The 21244-nt window shown below is 48.0% G+C and overlaps 1 protein-coding gene across 4 annotated transcripts in view; it reads right to left on the bottom strand.

Annotated features, from left to right (window-relative positions):
* Positions 1-21244, bottom strand: part of mark4b (MAP/microtubule affinity-regulating kinase 4b) — a 43142-nt gene that overhangs the window by 228 nt on the left and 21670 nt on the right. For 2 of the 4 annotated variants that reach the window (XM_079732599.1, XM_079732598.1), the window contains exons 5-18: positions 15256-15304; positions 14977-15042; positions 14695-14765; positions 14403-14459; positions 13816-14052; positions 12814-12933; positions 12378-12477; positions 11785-11894; positions 11207-11399; positions 10518-10738; positions 9999-10102; positions 7853-8131; positions 4389-4433; positions 1-2860 (exon numbers count right to left, since the gene is read on the bottom strand). The exon at positions 1-2860 is cut by the window's left edge and continues 228 nt beyond it. In XM_079732599.1, the coding sequence (XP_079588725.1) occupies positions 2488-2860; positions 4389-4433; positions 7853-8131; positions 9999-10102; positions 10518-10738; positions 11207-11399; positions 11785-11894; positions 12378-12477; positions 12814-12933; positions 13816-14052; positions 14403-14459; positions 14695-14765; positions 14977-15042; positions 15256-15304 (2025 nt within the window). In that variant the 3' untranslated portion in view covers positions 1-2487. Of the gene's footprint in view, positions 2861-3165; positions 4434-7852; positions 8132-9998; positions 10103-10517; positions 10739-11206; positions 11400-11784; positions 11895-12377; positions 12478-12813; positions 12934-13815; positions 14053-14402; positions 14460-14694; positions 14766-14976; positions 15043-15255; positions 15305-21244 lie in introns of those variants that run through there. The other 2 variants (XM_079732600.1, XM_079732601.1) reach the window with 2 other exon arrangements.

The following is a 21244-nucleotide window of genomic DNA, read 5'->3' as shown; positions in this document are numbered from 1 at the left end:
AGAGTTGGCAAAGGATTAGCCCTAAATCACAGCTTTAACATTTAAGACCGTGGTGGCCATCTTGGATGCGACTGCAGGTCTCCCGGTAAAGTATTAGTCATCACAGCGGTAGAAATATCAAGTCCGTCCTTACACTTCACCGTCGACATTCAGGAGTCCACGTTTAGTCAGATGGTGCAAAAAACGTTAACACAACAAATGCTTCGGCCTATTTTCTGCAAACATAGTACCAAATAGGATTACGTTCAGAGAACGTTGCAGACCATACGTGTGAGCAGGCTTCAGGGTCCAGTCCAGTGGCTACATTCTATTAAGTTAGTGGCTTTATTTATTTATAGAGGGGTACCCTACATCCTACCGAGGTCATTCAAGGTCAGCAATTTCATTCACGCGCCCTCCTTAGCTCTCCACAGCTAAAAACACCAACGCTACACCAGCTTCACTCATGCATCCAGATGCTGCAGTGGCCCGACGGTACCAACCAGAGAACACTCAAGGTGATGGGTCAACAGTCGTAACGCCCCCTTAACAGTACTGCCGTGTGATTGGTCAACACGAGGCCGAGGGTGTGGCCACCGGGGTTCAGCATGTTGCTACTCGGGGTCTGAAAATAGGGAAGTGATGTTAGGATGGGACAGCAGAGTATTCAAATCAATGTTGCTTTAAATGAACACATTGTGGCTTTTACTGTGGTGAAAGGACGTCTTGCGTCTATAAGTCTTCGCACCGGTCTTACCGCATAAACACAACGCCCAATACCTACGGCAATTGCTACAGTACGGTACAGCACAGCAGCAGGAAACAAATACTGTTTGAACTCATCACATGGAGTGACGTTATCACTACAGTGGCTAATTCTACAGGTTCTACTAGTGAAACAAGCGAGTGTCAAACACAGATTGGTTGTTAGGTAAGTCTGCGTTTGTAGACACTGTTAAGACGTGTTGAATGGCTGGTGGGATTCGCGGGGTGTACAGTGGCTTCCAGACGCAGCTAGTCCTGCCCCAATGGCATCAACGACAAAGCAATCCCAACCGGTTTTCAGGCGGGAGACAAGAGAGTACACGTTTAGTTTTTCCCAAGCGGACATGTTTGTCAGCCCGGTTTGACTGTTTCCACTGAAATGTGGTCTGCGCTGCTGTGTGTTATGCTTGAGGTTTGGATCTAAATGAGTGTGACGGTTGGAGTAAGGAGAGCGGGCCAGAGTGTACACTCCCTGTACTGGGGGTGGAAACAGAGCAGGTCACTCAATAGAATCCTTAGACATCACTGGTCATCCACCTTCACGGCCCCCACCTCCCTGACCAGCATACAAACATTCAGAGACATTATTTTAAATGTATCCCTTTGAAAATAAAAAAAAACCCAGCACTCTCTGAGTGGGAAAACCTTGTTTTTCCTTTCAGCGTTAACACACCGTAACAGATACCACTTTCTAGGACTCTTGAGTCATTTGCTTCCAAAGCTTGTTCCGACCTTACTCTTCCCATGTAGACACCAGATCTATCGTGTGGTGAAAAGTGCAGGAAAATAAAAACAGGAGTATAGTACATCCTTTTATTTCATCGTGTGGACAAGTAGTGATGTTTCCGCTAACCTACGTGTCGTTTTGGGACAGGTGGGCAGCTTCGCTAGTGAGGGAACGTCGTGTTTAGCTACCGATCCGTTTGTAGGCAGACTGAGAACCGACTGGGATGTGTTTGTACCGAGGTACAATAAAAACGACATGAACAGTAAAACGGGAGCCATGGACGAATGGACAGACAGAACGTCTTAACATGTGTCTACAGCTCAACCGAGTGAGGGGGAACTGTCGCGAGTCTCTGCACGCCTCCCCTCTAGAGGCCGAGAAACAGACTGCGCCCTCTCGTTTTAAAATCGTGGTGGGAAACATCCTCCGCCAACGTGGCCCAAAATGTAAAACAACAGAGGTCAATAATCACCTGCCCATTCTAAAAGCATACAACAATAACAAAATACTATGTAACAAATAAAACAAAAGTCTTTAAATAGCAGCTCTTTAAAAAGGAATGATGACAAATATGATACAATAGGAGTGACAATGAGAAAACCGAGTTGCTCATTCTCGTCGGCAAATGTGGAATCATGGAGGGGAAAAGCCGGTTGACTCCATGAGGTCACGAGTTGGTGGTGTGGGAGGGGTGGGGTGGGTGGTGGTTCCTACGCAAGGGGGTTCAAAGGTGGCAGCTCCAGGGTCACGGCCGTCATCATCGTCTTCATCAGCCTGCAGAGGGCGCTCTATCCGTGTGTGCGTCCGTTGTTTCTCCCGCTGGGAGGAGAGGCGTGTCCCTGCCGGAGGCCGGGCGTTCGCCGCGCAGAGAGGACGAGCAGGAGGAGGAGCAGGAGGAGATGGTGGCGAGCGGCTCTTCGCCTCCCAATCCTCATCTCCCTCGATCCTCCTCCTCCTCCTCCTCCTCGTCACCCCGCCCTGTCCCCGTGCGGCGTGGCCCCGCCCCCCCCCTGCCCTCAGAGCTCCAGCTCCTTGGACACTTTGGTGGCGATGTCTCTGAAGGCGAGCGGCGCGCCCCACAGGCGCTTGAAGCGCACGCCGCTGCTCTGCGCGGGGACGGCGGCGAGGGCGGCGGAGGACCCGGGGGGGGCCCTGCCGCCGGGCAGCTGGCACACCTCGGCCTCGAAGGCCACGCGGGCGCCGGCCGCGCCGTGCGTGCAGGACAGCAGGAAGGGGCCGGCCTGGTGGACCTGGCAGCCGCAGCTCTGGGCCGCCTCGCGCAGCGCCAGCACCACCTCGGCCGGGTCCCGCTGGCTCCGCACCCTCACATCCCAGCCGCATCGGGGGGCCCGGGGCTCCAGCGCCTTCTGATGCCCAGGTAGATGGCGACTGGGGGAGGCCGGGGAGAGGGGAGAGGATGGAGGAGGTGTTGTGATGGGTGGTAGGAGGGTGGTGTATGAAGGTGGGGGCACGTTGCAGAGGGAGTGAAAGGGGTGGAGGATTGCAGAGGTTAAAAAGGAGGTCGAGGGGTCAACCGGCCCAGTATTGAAGAGAGTGAAACGGTGAATGGATGAGTGTGGGTGAAAGGAAAAGGCGATTGGATGTATTGGAAATGTATGGGGGTGCAGCGATGGAGGGTTGGGGAGAGAGAGGAAAAGAAGGAAATATATTAATATCATATTATAGTATGGTCACACACGTTATATATAACCTATATGTTGTATTTTCCCTATTCCCTATTATTAGGTATTATTAATAAATATACATTTATATTAAAAAAATCTGGATCCAAAGTGATGTGCAAGACATGAAATAATTAAACTAAAATAACTGTGTTTGTGTCATACATTAATACAGCAATCTAAAGTACCAGCATGAAAACAATGTGTGGTGACACTGAACAAACATGAACACAATACATCATGGGACACATGTTACCTGTTGGCTGAGGATTCGGGAGAAGGCAAAATGTTGTCCTTTATTTACCCACACAAAGCTTAGAAATGGGTATTTGGCGAGACATTCTGGCTTCTTATTAATAATCATGTGGTTGGGTTAAGTATCCAGCCTGCAGGGTTATTTAAGTTTATCGTCACTAGAGCTGGTTTAATACTGAATCATTTCTGGCTCAATGGTACCTGGGCCAGGAGCAGAAGCCAAAATAAATACTGGAAATGCCATTGCACAACCAAAGGATGGAGGTAGCCGTCTGCAGCTCTCGGTTAACATGAAGTTCCTGTGTTCCTTTGAGCGAGGCATCAGAGTTGGTCTCCAGGTGTCGGGAGTAGACCACAAGGGGTTGTTCCTTATTCAATCCAGGCAAACAGTTCTGCCTCAGAGAACTGAACCTCCGACCACAGTGGATGCAAACCACAGCAATCCCTCTATTCGTCCCTCTAGGAAGGCACCACCAGCGACACCAAACGTGTCTTCTACGAACACCACAGCCGCTCTATAAGCAACCACAACTAGCCAAGTCACGAGCTATGTAGCTACCGCTAAACACTCCACTCTGCTGGGTTTACCTGCTGGCCCTAACCAGAGGCTGAGTCGGAGGCTGGGCGGAGGCAGAGGCTGCAGCATCCGCAGGAGGGAAACAGGGACTTGGTTGAGGTACCCGTTAAATCTCCCCAAACGTCCAGTACAGCACCACGACTAAATGTGTGTAACCCCTTGAATCTGGAAGTTATCCGATTGGGTCATTAAAATTTGGAATAATTGGGTTGGAATATTAACCGACAGGTCCCTACAAAGTCAAAGTTTCTACTTTTTTGTGTAAAGGTTTGAGTATTTTGTCAAATCAGTGTAAAATCGGAAGGCCACTACTACTGCGACCGATAAAAATAAATAAAAATAAAAAAATAAAAAAATCCCAGAGTATTTTCCGACAGTTTTAAAAAGGTAATAATGAACTCACCTTGGGACCGGAGATCTGCTGATTCTCTCAGGTTCGTCTGTGACCCTCAAGAAGAAGACAAAGGTTTCCGTTAGGAATTAATCAGCAAATCACAAGCAAGAACCACTCCCTCCCTCTAACCTAGACCCGCCCCCCACTTGGAATACAATTGGTCAAGTCAGCAGCAAAGCCACAACAACAACCAGTCAACGGACCAATCACAACACAGAACACGACTCGGCCTGAAACCATGGATGGTGTGATGGACCGCCTACACTCGCTAAAATGGATACGACACAACACCATGTCAACGTTACCACGACAACAGAATGACAGGGGGAAACAAAGGAAGGGGGAGGGGGTGAATCCAGAGAAGGTGCAAGAGATGAATCTTGGCAGCAGTAGTCTGAATGTGAACCAACCAACGATCTTATCAATTAAGTCAATATACACTGTGCCGGTGAAACACGTGATCGATGCTTATTGTTTAACGACAACATTAACCTAGACAGCTCATTTCCTGGCCAGTCCAAATAGTAATAATAATGAGAACATTGATAGAACCGTCTTGGTGTTCCACGCACACCACCTTCCTCCCTGGTTCAAAAGATAACCTGGGGCCTCACATCCTGGTCTACGTGGAGACGAGAACGAGCCATGTCCCCGAAGCAGGACTAATGATCAATACAGACATTTGAATTTCCCTGCAACACCGTTATCGCCAGGCTCTTATTGAATTACACTTCTTTAAATAGCACCGAAAATGCTAATCATAATCCCTCACACAATGCAGAGAAAACAACAAATTCATCGTCACGAACTACATGACGGCGATCTGTTCCTATAATTACATTACAGAATCCACTGAATCTGAGAGAGCAAGCGAGAGAGAGAGGGAGGGAGAGACTACGGGCATCTGTATCTTGCATCGCCAGGAAGAGCAGGGTTTACAGAGGGCTAATCCTGCGTTACATAACTAATCCAGACTTTAAATGTTTAAATGTCACCGACACTCAGTCAGTCAGGCAGGCCACCGGGCGGATGCCCGGTCTGATGACTGTATGGCTGATGGTAACCACAGATGACCTGAGAGCATGTTTAACGTCTTCTCTGGGGGGGTGGCAGTTCCCTCGGGGTTAAAGGGGAGGCTTAACTTCCGCAGAGGCCTGCTGGAATAAACCGAGGCACGACGGAGGCCCCTCCCGGAGCCTCGGATGGGGGCCGTCTCACTCTCTGGAGGGGGTTCAACCTCCCGAGCTGAGGCTCAGACACATGTTGGAGAACTGTGGACATCTGGCTAACAGGATATATTGGGGAAAAAAAATGCTAAATCCGCTCACATTTACATTTAATCAATCGGCGGAAGCTTGTTTCCAAAGAGCCCAACGGGTACGCTGAAGGCAATCAAGGCACAGAGTTGATGCTGGAGCCACAACTCCATGTGCAATCGCTTCTCACCGAGAGTGCAGAGCAGCTGTGTTATATACAATGCGTTTTTTATTAGTGGTAGTCAAGCTTGCTAGAAGGACTCCAGTGTCCATGATTGGGGGTCCTCCACACTAAATGAGTGATAGACCTCCTGTCTGTTATGACTGGGCCATGCCCCCATGTTCCTTCACTAGACAGCCCCCCCCTCTCTGTCAGAGCTCTGCTGGAGGGCAGGCTGGCATCGAACACACGGAGACTAGGGGACTAGTAGCCTCTACAGAGGTCACGCATGAGACAACTGGCAGGTTTAGAGTGCACACGCACACACTAACACACACACACACACACACACACACACACACACACACACACACACTTTGGTATGCCTGTGTGCTTGGGTCTGAGTGGTTAAAGAAAGGTCTATATAAATAATAAATAGATTTGTAAGTCATTTGTACATCACACAGATGTGTGAGCGTAAAACCTAAACTCTCCTACTCAAAAGGAGGGCACCCATCCTCTTCTCTGTACTTATACTAAACACCATCTGTTGTCCTTCTCTGCACCGGGTCACAAAACTGTTTCCGTCTCGCCTCTAGGCGGTGCTAGAGCACAGCACTCAGCCAGCAGAGACAGACAGACAGACTGCGAGAGACAGAGTGAGTGAGTGAGAGAGAGGAGAGAGAGAGAGAGAGGAGAGAGAGGGAGAGGGAAAGCGAGAGAGGCACAGAAAGAAAAAGAAAGAAAGAAAGAAAGAAAGACAGAAAGACGTAGAGGAGGCTGCAGCCAACCGCGGCAGCGCATCGAGGATGGGGTAGGGGGCGGGAGATAGGGTGTGATAGGGCAGTGACTGGCAGTCAGGCAGACAAGGCAGGCAGACAGACTGACCGGTCGGACGGACAAGACAGGCAGACAGACAGACGACGTGGAGAGCAGCAGCAGCAGCCAGAGAACACAGTAGGAGGACTTACTAACAGGTTTGGTTCCCTGGGGCAGAGGGCAGCCCGACACAGACTTGTTTGAGCCCGGACGTTTAGAGGGGTCAAGAGTGACCCTGGGGGGAGAAACCGAGAAGAGAGAGGGGGGGGGGGGGGGGGAAGAACAAAAACAAACAAAACAAAAACAAAAGGAAAACATGATGTGAAAGACAAGAGAAGGATGAATTGAAGAGTTGAAAATGGCAGAAAGATTGAAAAATAGGCGTGAGAGAAATTGTAGATGAAAATGGAGAGGCGGTGAGGTGACGGTTGAAACAGGGGAAGGAGAAGATTGGCCAAGAAAGCAAAAAATTGTTAAAGGGACGAATGAACAAACAAATAAAGCAACAACAGACATAATAGTGAGATAAGGGTTACACGTGGGTTACACGTTTCAAAACCACCGTAATGAGCTTTTTTTAAGGTACAGATTGCCAGATGGGTGGGGTCCAAGATAATCATAAACAATTCACATGGCATCAGATAAAACCTCACTCATGTTCAATCTTCAAGCCCATAACTGGTTCTATAACGTGCTATTTCCCAATGCTAGAAACACCAGCCGTACTATGCTGAGCTGGGTTCTGAGAGGTGAGTGTTGGTAAGAGTGTTGTTAAGAGTGAGCGGCAGGGAGTAAAAAGCCTGTAAGGGTTGACCCTCAGGGAGCAGAAGTGTTAGTTATAAGAGAGGAGGTGGAGGTTAAAGGCAGCCAGGACAGCCGGACGATGCTACCGGGCAGAGCGGTGTTAGCTTCCAGGGCTACGATAGATGCTAACAGCTTAGCTGCTAACCACTGGGCTGAGAACACGGGGAGAGGAACTAGCTACACACTACACAAACCAACACACGTTCAGCCCCTTAAGTAAGGTTTTGAAAGGGTCTGATTAAAATCAGTCCCTAAATATTAGAAGGAACACAAACACCATTCGGCCAATTAATCAATGGAGCTACGCCAATCCGTTCACCTACATTTGTCCCACCTGTGTCAGAAATAAAGTGAACACAACACTCAGGCACCCTCTTACTCCCCCTCCCTCCCTCCCCCCCTCCCTTTACTCTGACCCTAGCCCCTCCCCTTACCTGCGAGTCAGCTTGGAGGTGAGCTTGCTGAAGAGGTTGGTGGTGGCACGGGTGCGTGCGTGGGGGAGGGGTGTGGCGTCGTGGGACAGCGTGGGGGAGACGGGGGGCACGTGGGAGGGAGGACGGCGGTCCCGGATCTGCCCCCCGTGGAAGGTGCTCCGGACGGACGTGCCCCTGGCCAGCCGGGAGGTGGGGGTGGAGGCGGTGGAGGAGGATCCGGACGCCCCGGCGACGCTGTGGGTGGAGGGGGAGGCGGGCGGGAGGCGGTGGGAGACGGCGCTGGAGCGGGGGAGGGAGAGAGAGAGGGGGGGAGAAAAAAGTCGGAATATTAGCGGTCAATCCCAACGGCCGTCCCCGGTGGCGTGTCTGCTTTTGTGACGTCAACGATGGCAAACCGATATCAATGCAAACCAATCATAACATTTGCATCGCTTTGTAAACATAAAATGGATCACACTGCATTTTTGGTTTGCAAATAAAAAGGGATAAGGAAATCAACAAGGAAAATATTTGACTGAAGGTTATCAAAGACTCCCCTCGTCCACCGAGTCCCCTTCCTCACATTCCCCACAGCCTTTCCCTTTCTTGGGCCACATTGTTTCTCAGCTGCGATGCCTGACTTCATTCAGCTCTAAAGTGTGCTTCACTTTGCACGGCGCTGCCTCGCGTACCGTCAGCTGTACTCAAACAAGCTAAGCGCTCTGCAAACAAAGACGGTCGGCTTACCCAACCACCCACAGACAGAGCGCCCTCAGAGCTCGAAAGCTGCTGTGTTTCAACGTCTGGCCGGTGGCCTTTAAATCAGTATGATGGCAGCAGTGGAAGTGCAGTGAGTGAACCATTAAACCCAGTTTGAACGCTCGCTGAACAGAGTCAGATGGGATTAGTCTCTCTTCCCCCCCACCGCCGTATTGCTTTTGCCTGCTGGGTTTGTTCCCCTCTTCCGATCTCTGCTTAAAACGTAAGCGGTGGAACCCATCGGCCAATCGAGCTGTCCGTCCCGCTTTCACCGCTGTGGTGACGGGAAACCTCTACCAACCGTAGCTTTACTCAACGTAAAGGATAAGCTACAATTGAAGCCGTGGAGGGGGCGGAGCCTATGGAGAGGGGCGGGGCCTATGGAGCCATCAGGTGAGGTTGCCATGCACTGGTAAGGCAGAACTCGATCTCGAACATTGATGGGGATAGAGATTGGAGGGGGGAGAGCAGGAGAGAGAGAGAGAGAGAGAGAGCGAATGCCTGAGGCTGTGTACTGTGTGCTTGTGAGACACTGCATGCAGGCGCAGGCATGTGTGTGCAATGAGTTGTGCTTTATGCTTGTGATGCATTTCTTCCCTTCACCAACTGCTTGACATTGTCCACAAGTTGTCCCACTCCCTGCCCATCACATCAGCAGTGCACATGTTTCTGTGTGCACGTAATGAGTGCGTATGCATGTATGTCTCTGTCTGTTGTGTTTCGGTGCAGGTGTGTCTAAATTGGATTCCTGCATTTGGCTGTTTCCATGAACTGGCAGAGAACATAGTGCGTGTGTGTGTAAGAGACATAACGATAGGAACGTATACAGGAAAGACCAGATGACAGTTAATGAGGACACAACAGAAGATGTGATCGAGTGAATCAATGACAGATAGATAAATCACAAGGAGTGAAAAAGAAAGGTGGAGAAAAAGAAAAATAAAGAGTGAGAGGGTGAGTGAGAGAAAGAGGGTGAGAGGGTGTGGGAGAAAAGAGAGAGAGAAGTCTTAAAATTTATTTTTTTAAGACAGCAAGCAGAGAGAATATTTGGCAGAGACAGACAGACACAGAGAGACAGACGGACAGAGAGGGAGAGAGACAGGGAAAGAGACAGACAGATAGAGAGAGAGAGAGAGAGAGAGACAAAGAGATAAAGAGAAAGACAGAGAGCCAGACACAGACAGAGAGAGAGAGACAGAGAGAGAGATGGGGACAGAGACAGCCAGACAGACAGAGAGACGCGGAAAGAGACAGACAGACAGAGAGGGAGTGAGAGGGCGATAAAGACACACACACATACACACACACACACACACACACACACACACACACACACACACACAGACAGCCCAGCCTCGGGGGGCAGTGCTCAGTGCGGCGTTCCTCAGGGGGGTTCCGCTCTTCCCACCTGTTCTCCTTCCCGTTCTGCAGCAGTGAGCTCCGCTCGGTGCTGTTCCGGTCCGTGCACACGTACGTGTTCCTGCGGGTCATGGCGCTGGCCGGGATGTTGTTCTGGAAGACAAGACGCAGACATTGCCTCTCTAGTAACCTCCCACCCGTCGCCATGAGACCATAATAATAGGTTTATCCTCGTTAATACACAGGACAAAGATACCAATATCAGGTAATCACAGGACAATTAGCTGATCAAATTAAAGTGTCGGTTCAGCTGGCATTTTCTGATGACATATTTATGTCAGATATTTCCCTACGGTGCCCCACCCATAGGATACATAACACAGCAGAGACTATTTGCATATTGCAAATGTCATTGCAGTATCATTGGGGTGAATCATAAGTCTGTTGCTCTCATGATATACGTCAGTTAAGCAAGCTTATATCAGTGTTGTGATTCCATGTAAATCGGACATTAAAAACCTAAGACACCAAGTTGTCATTATAATTAAAAGAGCAATTTAACGGTTACCGTGGTTGAGTTGACTTCCTTCCTGCGATCGGGGATCTCTGCCTTATTTGGGTTGTGGGCGGAGCTTACCATCGGGCTGGAGGGGGTGGGGATGCTACGAGAGCCAACCGTATTAGTGCTGGCCTTGCGGATGGACATGCGCTCCTCCTTAAGCCCCGCCCCCTCGCCGACGCCGCTAGGACTTCTCTTGGGATGGGCGGAGCCTGGTGCTGCCGGACCACCTGCAGCACAGGGAGGAGGGAGGAAGCAGGGAGCAAGAAGATGAGCGAGAGCGAGACGAGATGAATGAGAACATTGTACCAAAAAAGAAAGAAGGACAAAGAGAAGGATCGTCGGAAAACCATTGGAAGTCCTTTAAAAACATACGACACAAGTGTGTTTGTGTGTGTGTGTGTGTTTTTGTGACTGATAGTGAGTTTGTGAAGAGAGAGTGATTAACTGTTACTGTGTGTGAGCGCGTGTATGTGTGAGCGTGAGAGAGATACATAGAGAGATAGAGAGATAGAGAGATAGAGAGAGAGAGAGAGAGAAAGAGTGTGTGTGTTTGATTGAGTGAGTAAGAGAGTCTGTTTGCGAGTAGAAGACAGTTTAACTGTTACTGTGTGTGTGTGTGTGTGTGTGTGTGTGTGTGTGTGTGTGTGTGTGTGTGTGTGTGTGTTTGTGTGTGTGTGTGTGTGAGAGAGTCCTACAGAAGTCGGAGTGGCGTCTCTGCCTCTGGTAGGTGGAGGCGCTGCGCTGGGCCTTGTGGGCCGAGGACGAGGAAGAGGCCGGTCCCGTCGATGAAGAGGAGGAGTGCTTGCTGGTCCCGTTGGTAATGGTGCTGCCGGGACGCACCCGGGACAGACTGAGACAGCTGGCAGAGCGAGAATCCCCCCCCTCAGTCTAGAGCGAGAGAGAGAGAGAGAGAGAGAGAGAGAGAGAGAGAGAGAGAGAGAGAGAGAGAGAGAGAGAGAGAGAGAGAGAGAGAGAGAGAGAGACACACAGGGAAAACAGTAAAGAAGCAGATTGAACAGATTGACCACTTGAATACAGGTTGTTTCAGTGTCCAATACTAAAACATAAAGATACAAATATAATCTTGCATACGGAATACTTGTAATGGTTTCAAATACCCACGCAGGGGGATTCACATGGCCCTTTGAGCTACAGGAACCTCCACCTGACCTGACTCCCCCACACTGCTCTATACATGTCTGGGCTAGCCCCGGCACCAACAGGGAGGGATGCTAACCCCAACATGGCCGCCTGGGTTCCCGGGACCCCTTACCTCAGACTTGCGGCCCAGTAGCAGGTAGGTGGCGGTGACCTCGTTGTACTTCTGGGTGGTCAGCGCGTCTTTGATCTCGTCCCGGGAGTAGCCCATCCCCACCATCACCTCTGCGCCCCACAGGAAACGGGTTGGGTCGTTATGCTTGTCGCTCGTTGGCGTCATGTTATGTCACACAGTCCAGTTTCACTGATAATTCCGGGTCACACTTCAATACGATTTTTTATTTGGAACTGGAACGGTGATTCAAAACAGAATCAGACCAGGGCTTTTATCAATTTGAATAGTTATTTGTCCACATCGTAATGCAAGTTCAATGAGTTAATGAAGAATGTTGCGCTCAACTGGTTTTAAAAACAAGAAAGACCGGCGAAGACCATTTTAGAAATAGCATTAGAAATTCCATCGTTTATAGATATACGGAAGCTAATGTGTTTGTTTCTCAATGGCTCTTGTACTGGCTGGGTATTTGATTGCAATTTTAACACTTACTAATCCATTTGAATCATTTGATTGAACAAAAGGCTTAGAAAGGAGCCGTCGCTTTGCAGGCTGGGCTTTGTATTGCATTACTGTGTCTTTCCCTGACCCACCGATGCGACTGGTGATGTTGTAGTCCTCAACGGGCTCTATGTGAGGTAAGAGGTCATCTCCCTCATAGCCCACATTCATCCACTTGTCCTTCATGATTTGCTGGAGAGAGTGATGAGAAAGGGAGATTGAGAGATAGATAGAGAAAGAGAGAGATAGAAAGATGTAGGGAGAGGGTTATGGGGATTTGGAGAGAGTCAGAGAGCGGGAAAGAGAGTGATGGAGAGAGAGAGAGATGATGAAAAGACAAATTAAAAAAATAAAAATGAATCCCCATTAAAATGAGAATCATGGATGAAACACTTTAGGCCCTTTAACAAATACAGGGTTTTACCTAGGTTACAACAGGCTGCAAAACACCAAAGAAAACCATCGAAAAAACGATCTAGATTTCTAAAAAATCAAAGTCTTTGTGCAACTGCAGTGTGTCCTCCTCACCTCTAGGGTGCAGCGTTTGGTGGGGTTGAGTACCAGGAAACGGCGCAGGATTCCCTCGCAGTCGGTGGACATGTAGAAAGGGACGCGGTACTTCCCCCGCAAGACCCGCTCCCTTAGCTCCTAAGACCCCAGACAGGAAGAACAGACCAGGCCAGTGAATCAACAGACCAGACCCGAGCAGGTCCAAGGAGAGGCCAGGACATTTACAGCATGATTCACTCTTCACACGCAACGGCTACCCAGAGTGCTTCCATTGGCAGGGAAACAAACAAATATTAAAAGGCATTTAAAAACCAGTTATGGGCTCACTGAAGCCTCCTTGTTGGTGATGGCGCAGGAGGAGCTTATCTTGAATAGGGTTGTATTAAATAAACAGTTTAATGGGAGACATTATATTTTCTCGTCACACTCATTGTTCATCCACAGTTGTCATACACATCCGTTAAACTAAGTCATCATTGGTACCTACAATACAGATGACAAATATTTCTTTTTTTTCAGGTATCATGTGGCGTTCGCTGTAGAGACATTTCTAAAGATAACCTCCAATGGAGCAAAATGCTCATATTTCGGTTGCAGTTTGGAGATTATCGGTGTGTTAACAAAACAGAGATGCTAACCCCAAAACACTGTAATGAGCAGTAGGTTGTGCAAACATCGTGGAGGTGGCGGGGGGTTGGAGGGATGAGGACGGGGTCATATCAAAGGGAAGGGATTGTTAGGGCTGCGCAACAGTCAATCACCCCAGGTTCACATCCCGATTGTCCCGTTTACCAATTGCGTTTGTCGTGCCCAGTGACATAGTTGGATGTTAAAATGGGTGATGATGCCGACGCAAAAAGGTTGGGACGAATCATTTCCCATGGGATTATATACCGGCCACTACACATCCATGAGCCCTAAGCCGCTCCTTAACGACCTTCATCTGAGGCCCCTGTAAGCCCCTCCAGATCAGGGGTCCGCCCGATAACTCCACACTAACGACGTCCCCGTCAGGCCCACCTTGAGGTTCTGCCCGTCGAAGGGCAGCGATCCGCTGACCAGCGTGTACAGGATGACCCCCAGGCTCCAGATGTCCACCTCGGGCCCGTCGTACTTCTTGCCCTGGAATAGCTCCGGGGCGGCGTAAGGGGGGGAACCGCAGAAGGTGTCCAGCTTGCTGCCCATCGTGAACTCGTTGCTGAAGCCGAAGTCGGCGATCTTGATGTTGGAGTCGGCGTCCAGGAGGAGGTTCTCAGCCTGCACGGGGGAAACAGGGAGGTGGTCAACACGTCTACTGGGTATAGATATCTCTACTATATATAGATATCTCTACTATATATACATGTATAAAGAGGAGGTACTCAGCCTGCATGGGGGACACAGGGAGGTGGTCAACATGTCTACTATACATAGATATCTCTACTATATATACATGAATAAAGGTGGGGCTGGCCAAGTTTTCTCTACTTTATATGCATGACACAAAGAGATCCATAGTTCTGTTCCAAAATATATATTTATACAGGAACTAAAATGAACCACATATGAAAGCCAGACAGAGTGTGGTACCATTGTTACAGTGACTGAAACCAAAACCTGCCAATCACCTTCAGGTCTCTGTGGACAATGTGCTTCTGATGGCAGTAGTGGACAGCTGACACAATCTGAGGGGAGGAGAGAGAGAGAGAGGGTGTTACATGATGGACATGAGAGCGTGAGAGAGAGCGAGAGAGAGAGCGCGAGAGAGAGCGCAAGAGAGCGAGAGAGCGAGAGAGTTACATGATGGGGGAGGGAGAGAGAGGGTGTCACATGATGGAGGCCTTGACAGGCCAGACAGACAGAAGGGCCGACAGACAGACAGACCGACAGACAGAACGACGACGTGTATGAAGGTCTTACTTGTCTGAACTTGGCTCTGGCCTCCTTTTCCTTCATCCTCCCGTTAGACACGAGGTAGTCAAACACCTCGCCTGAAACACAAACAAGGGGAACACAGATGTCAGTGTGCACGGCTGACGTAAATCCTTGCACACCCGTCGTTCTGGGTGGAAAATAATATTGTTTGGGAGAACAACTGCAACGGCTTTACGGTTGCCCTTGACAAATGCCATGTATCAGTAGTGCTGACATATCTATAAATAAATCACTTATAATTGAGAGCGATGGGGTGCTGTCTCTTACCTCCGCTCGCGTACTCCATTATGAGGTACAGAGTCTTCTCCGTCTCAATCACCTCAAACAGTTGCACTGCAACGCAGAGAGACAGACATATTACAAAAAAATAATGGGAGGCGTAGATACAGACATACGGAAGAAATCATTAAAAGGTGATTTGTCCGAGTGTGTTATATTTGTACTTTAGCTGTCAGAGGAAGACGTAAAGTTTTAGCATGGAGGTAGACACACAAACGTGCACGCGCACATGCCACTGCGAACCCCCCCACACACACAATAGCTCACCTATGTTGGGGTGGTTGAGTGTTTTCATGATGCGTACCTCTCGAAACAACTGAAAAAAAAAATGCAAAGTACATCAGTATGAGTCGTTTACTTCAGTATTAGTGGTGATAGTTAGTAGTATCCTGAAAGAGTCTAATCCATACAAATTTTCACAGATTTAGAACCATTTAACGTTACTTACTTGTATATTACAACCAAAATAAAAACAATAGAAGATTAATGCAGAAGGAGACACTGAACAAACAGATTATAGCATACAACCATACGATCGCTTCACGATATTTGAATAAATGAGCGTTGAATGTTTCCTTCAAAGGTCATATGGGGTTTGACAAACTCGATTCACAAAGAGTCCATCTTACCTCCCACACACACGCCCAAGAGCTACCCCTGTATACATATGTGCACACAGCGTGCTTCAAAAGTAACAGACACATTACACGCAGATAAAATGCATTCAGGAGAGAAAAATAAAGACTAGTGAACAGCAAGTACAACTGTTGGTAGAATCTTTTTGCTCTAGAGTGCTGTGAAAAATAGAAAGCTCTTCGACACACCAGAAGAAGAGCAGCGCAGAGGCAACCCGGGGGAGTGTCTGACTAGACACTGGCTGACAATGGGCCTCCTCCCCTGGGTACCCTCATCGTCTAGGACCCCCCCACATCCATCAGAGACCCGGAGAGCGCTGTCTACCGGTGGCCTGTTGCTCTAATTACACTGATGTGCTTCAGAAAGCCTATTCAACAGATCCCACAGATGGAGGGGTGAGTGCAGATGTTCCACACAAGAGGGTCATCTCTCTGGCACAAAGGCTGTTGTTGTAACACTAGAGCAGATACCAGACCTGTCACATTAATGAAACACCTTGCTCTGTCTGGGCCTTCAGAATGGCAGAGAGATTTGCGACAAAATGACCAACCACCGAAAGAACAATGGAGCAAAAAGAAAGCAAACCCCTTCTATTTTGATGCTTGGGGAATTAATAATAATTATAATAATAATAAATCGTGTATTTTATTAATATAAACATGGATACTTTGAATAACATTAATCCTATTGCTACCATTATTTGAATTTATTCAACATTTTTAACGATCCTTTAACATATTTTAAGAAAGATAGAGGAGAGATAGTGAGAGAGAAAGACTAACTGACCATTCTCTCTGTGAAACCTGCATGGTTACAGGAGCATTGGAAATAAATCTAGCTCCCTCCTAAAGGAGGGGGGTTGGGAGAGTGGGGCACGTATTAAAAGGAGCAGGAATGTACTGATGTGAGGGAGAACGTTCATTCTTCGCCGAGACCCCTGGTTACAGAGACACGCCTCCTTTCTCTCTCTCTGCGTCCATCATCCCTCCATCCACCCAGGGTATAGAGAGCCTAAGTCCCTCCCCTTCGTTCTCCCCCATCTGAGCTTATTTGTGGAAAAATATGAACAGAAGTCACCTCCGAGGGACAAATCGTTTTATAGATCCTGTCTGAATTTGAAAGCGGTACCAATCACTAGTTTTCACAGTCTTGTACTTAAACCGTTTTGCATCAAACTCTTTTTTGATCCGTGAAAATATCTTTTAAAATGACAAACATCATATGTGTAACTCATCGAACCATTCAAACGGGAAATAAAATGGTTTGCATCTTGACGTTGAGTACCGTACATATCTTTCCGAAATAAGCAGCTATGGTGGTCCATCGGAAGGGGAGGGACTTAGCCTCTCCACGGTTTGAAGTTGGAGGTAACGCTGCCTTAACAATAATAACTCGGTAGAACCGGTTAGCGCCGTGAATAATGCTCAGAGTTATCTTATTGTGCAACTCTCTATGTATAGCAGTAGCTCCCAGTGCCACTGTGTGCAACAATGTACCTCTATGGGGTTCTACGTAACAATATGATACATGGATATGGATATAGTTGAGAGGTCTATGTGTAAATCTTCTATGTGGGTCTGTGTAACTCTATGTGGGTCTGTGTAACTCTATGTGGCTCTGTGTAACTCTATGTGGGTCTGTGTAACTCTATGTGGCACTGTGTAACTCTATGTGGGTCTGTGTAACTCTACGTGGCTCTGTGTATCTCTATGTGGCTCTGTGTAACTCTATGTGGGTCTGTGTAACTCTATGTGGGTATGTGTAACTCTACGTGGCTCTGTGTAACTCTATGTGGCTCTGTGTAACTCTATGTGGCTCTGTGTAACTCTATGTGGCTCTGTGTAACTCTACGTGGCTCTGTGTATCTCTATGTGGCTCTGTGTAACTCTACGTGGCTCTGTGTATCTCTATGTGGCTCTGTGTAACTCTACGTGGCTCTGTGTAACTCTATGTGGGTCTGTGTAACCAGTACACTGAACAGCTCCTGGACAGCCCTCAGGCGAGCCATGTGGACGAGATGGAGCCAGTGAGCAGCAGGAGAGGGATAGAGAGAAAGTGAGAGAGGCAGAGATCATTAAAGTGATTTATGTGTTTGCATTTCATCTGTACTTTATGTGCCAGAGGAAGACATACGATTTAGGCCCGCACGCACGCACAAACACACCATCCATTCAGCTGTGACAGCCATACATGCAACCGACCCCGCTGAACAGGTTAGCTGCAAGTAAAAATCAAACGCCCCCCACTTAGCCAGCTATTTAGCAGTTGGTTGTTTCCTCACATGTCTTTCAGACCCACACGCCAAGGGCAGTTTTTGTCTGAAAGACACGTGTGTGCCTGTGCGTGTGTGTGTGTGTTTTCAGAGAGATCACACAGATTTCTGATGTTCACCGCCTTTTGGGGAAATAACACTGTATACCCTGTTGATTCCTGTATAAACCCGAAAGTATGTATGCACACATACAGACACACATACACAGGCACACAAACGCACACGTACAAAAGCATGTATGCACACATACAGACACACATACACAGACACACAAACACGCACATGTACAGAGCCCGAGGAACCCTCAGGCCCTGTTATGTCACGGTGGATTGGCCGCTGTTGATTTACTGTGAGAAAATAACTTCCTTATTGTTTTTGTACGGTAAACCATCAGGTCATCAAAAGATTACGTAGCGATTGTATGCACCACCTCACATGTCCTGAACCCACACACACACACACACACACACACACACACACACACACACACACACACACACACACACACACACACACACACCTCAGGGCATGAAAATGCTTTTAACAAACATTGGGTCATGAGTGGATGACGTAGACTCCTTTTTGTACACCAAGGGTCTGAAGTACTCCTTACAGTGGCAGCGATGCTTATAATATACACAATATTCGATTTCAACATTTGGTGGGTAGACAAAAATCGGAGTAAAAATGGCCAGTCGATTTTCCTACTTTGACATGTAAAAAGACAACCTTCTGAAAGTTCATGTGTGATCCCTTCTTCTAAACATGACCTAAAACACAGGAATGAACCGAGCAGAAGGACAGACAGACCCTCCCCGTCAATTGGCCTGTGCTGGTCACAGGGGTCTGGGACCACCCCTGACCCCTTAATCCTGGGAGTGTCCAAGCACTCACTCTCTCTCTCTCTCTCTCTCTCTCTCTCTCTCTCTCTCTCTCTCTCTCTCTCTCTCTCTCTCTCTCTCTCTCTCTCTCTCTCTCTCTCTCTCTCTCTCTCTCTCTCTCTCTCTCTCTCTCTCTCTCTCTCTCTCTCTCTCTCTCTGAGCCCTGCCCAATGATATCAAGATTTACAAGACACATCATGTGCAAGTAATAATCTGAAAAGCAGGGAGCCCCGACTCCATTTTTCGTGAACATTAAGAGGCATTAAGGTGGGCTGCCTGCCCACTGGCCCATCAGGGGCCCGCCTGCAGAGGGCTTCCAGGCCCAGCAGGGCGGTCAGAGTCCAGCCTCTCGATCTGTTCTGTCTGGCCCTCCAGCCGAGAGCTACGGCGCCTCCCTGGGAGCTTGCTGCATCGGGCCAGACGCGAGCAGACCTGCGCCCACACACCAGGCTGCGTCAGTAACACATTTACATATGAGGATGCCTCCATTATGAAGTGGAGCTGTGCAACACACATACAGACGACACACACACACACACACACACACACACAACAACCTGGTAGTTTAGCGGTGAGTTAGCTTACCCAAACAACTTGACTATAAAAAGATGACAATTAAAAGATGGATCTATCAGGAATGTGTACATGAGTGCGAGCACGAGAATATACATAGAATTAAATACACTATACCACACTATACCGTCTTCCATTTATGAGGGTGGAGAAAAATGAAACCCTGCCAAATGTATTTCACAACATAATTGTGAAATTATTATCAGTGTCAACTCCATACACAATGGAGTTGTGTACAATACAATTACCATTGCCGTGTAATATATAATTACCATTGCCATGTAATATATAATTACCATTGCCATGTAAGTCCATAAAACCGTTCTCAGTCAGCCCGTTTAATGGTGTGATTATTAATCAATATTGTATGAATGGAACAGATAGTATGTATGCCACATTTACACCATACCATCTGTTCCATTCCTACAATAATAATAAATAACTGCAATAGTAATTGTATATAGCATGGTATGTTAGTCTGACACTGATAATCAATACTCTACACCCTTATGACTTAGTCATTAACTACCATGAGCTAACTACTACCATGAATAACCTTAATAAATCAGTACCGAATAACTCCCTGTGAGGAAGCCGGTAACAGGAGAGCACACAGGGCAGCTCTGGCTACCCTGCACCGTGACAGACTGTGGCTCAGAGACAGTGACATGGGGAGGATGTCTGCTCTGGTCGGTCACTTGTAAACGACAGGCGCTGCTTGAGTCAGCAACTCTGCCAGTGGGATCCGTTTAAAGAGCCCGTAAAACGCTCTTCAGAGAGCCCTCCGAGACCATTAGGAACACATTGACCTACACAATCATATCCGGAGACCCTTCAGTGTAGCAATTAAATGACGGAAAAAAATCAAAAACATTTCGGTCTGCACTTTCAATAACTTCCAGCCATTTCGATACCTTTTGGACAATAACAAAGGTCAAAACCCTGTCAAAACGTACTTGTTTTTTATGAGCTTGCACTGCAGCGTTATATGATGCCTCGTGCCTTGACTTTCAAAAGTGTTGCACAAGAGTCTCCACAGTGAAGACACAGTGTGTTAGACAGGCACAAGTGTTGTGCTTATATTTTCCCTGAGGAGAACATACACGACACGGTCTCTTCAGTAGATCAACAACTTATATAACGGCCTAGCTGTGGGTCTCTCAGGTCAATATCAGGATGCTGCGTCATCGTGGATGAGCCGTACATTCATCAGACTGTGCACACGTTGGGAAAGCCCTGAGTCTGCTTGGTGGAACAAAAGATCTGTGTGAATGATCTTATGCAACAGATACGAGTTTACATTGCAGACGGAAGTGGCCCATATAAGGTTTGTCTTTCCTCTCTGAGCTATACGGGGCCGATATCTGATTAGCTTAATTAGGAACATCACACAACACATCGATTTGTGATGTGATGTTTGGTCTGACGTCTATCCGACAGCCATGTGAAAGTCAGACACAAATCTGATCAACACAGACAGGCCAAAGGTCGAATTGAGAAAAATGTGATCTGAGCAGTTCAGGCCTGTATTGTGTGAGTAATGGCAGAGTTGAATTGCTGCTCTTCAATAGCTGGCAGGATGTAACAGCTATGATTGAATTATCTCTTTGCACACTCACAGAATAACAACTGCACCTATTGAACAAGGAATAGGAAATGTGTACACACATTCTAACATTGTGGTACACACAAAAGCTTTGTGCACAATGGGATGACGCACATGCACAAAGCCACAGACACAGACACACAGGTATCTTTTAAGGTCTTTCCAAGGTCTGTGCTCTATAGAGTCAAGGTCCTGACGTTCGGCTGTCCTTTTTGTGTGCCTGTCTGGAATTCAGCTAGAAGGTGAGGGGCCCTCACAAGGGGACACTATACACTCATTCCCCCCCCC

The sequence above is a fragment of the Pollachius pollachius genome (genome assembly GCF_949987615.1).
Source record: "Pollachius pollachius genome assembly, chromosome: 3".
Classification (NCBI taxonomy): domain Eukaryota; kingdom Metazoa; phylum Chordata; class Actinopteri; order Gadiformes; family Gadidae; genus Pollachius; species Pollachius pollachius.
The sequence above is the reverse complement of the archived record's forward strand: the minus strand, read 5'-3'. Positions and strand labels throughout refer to the sequence as shown.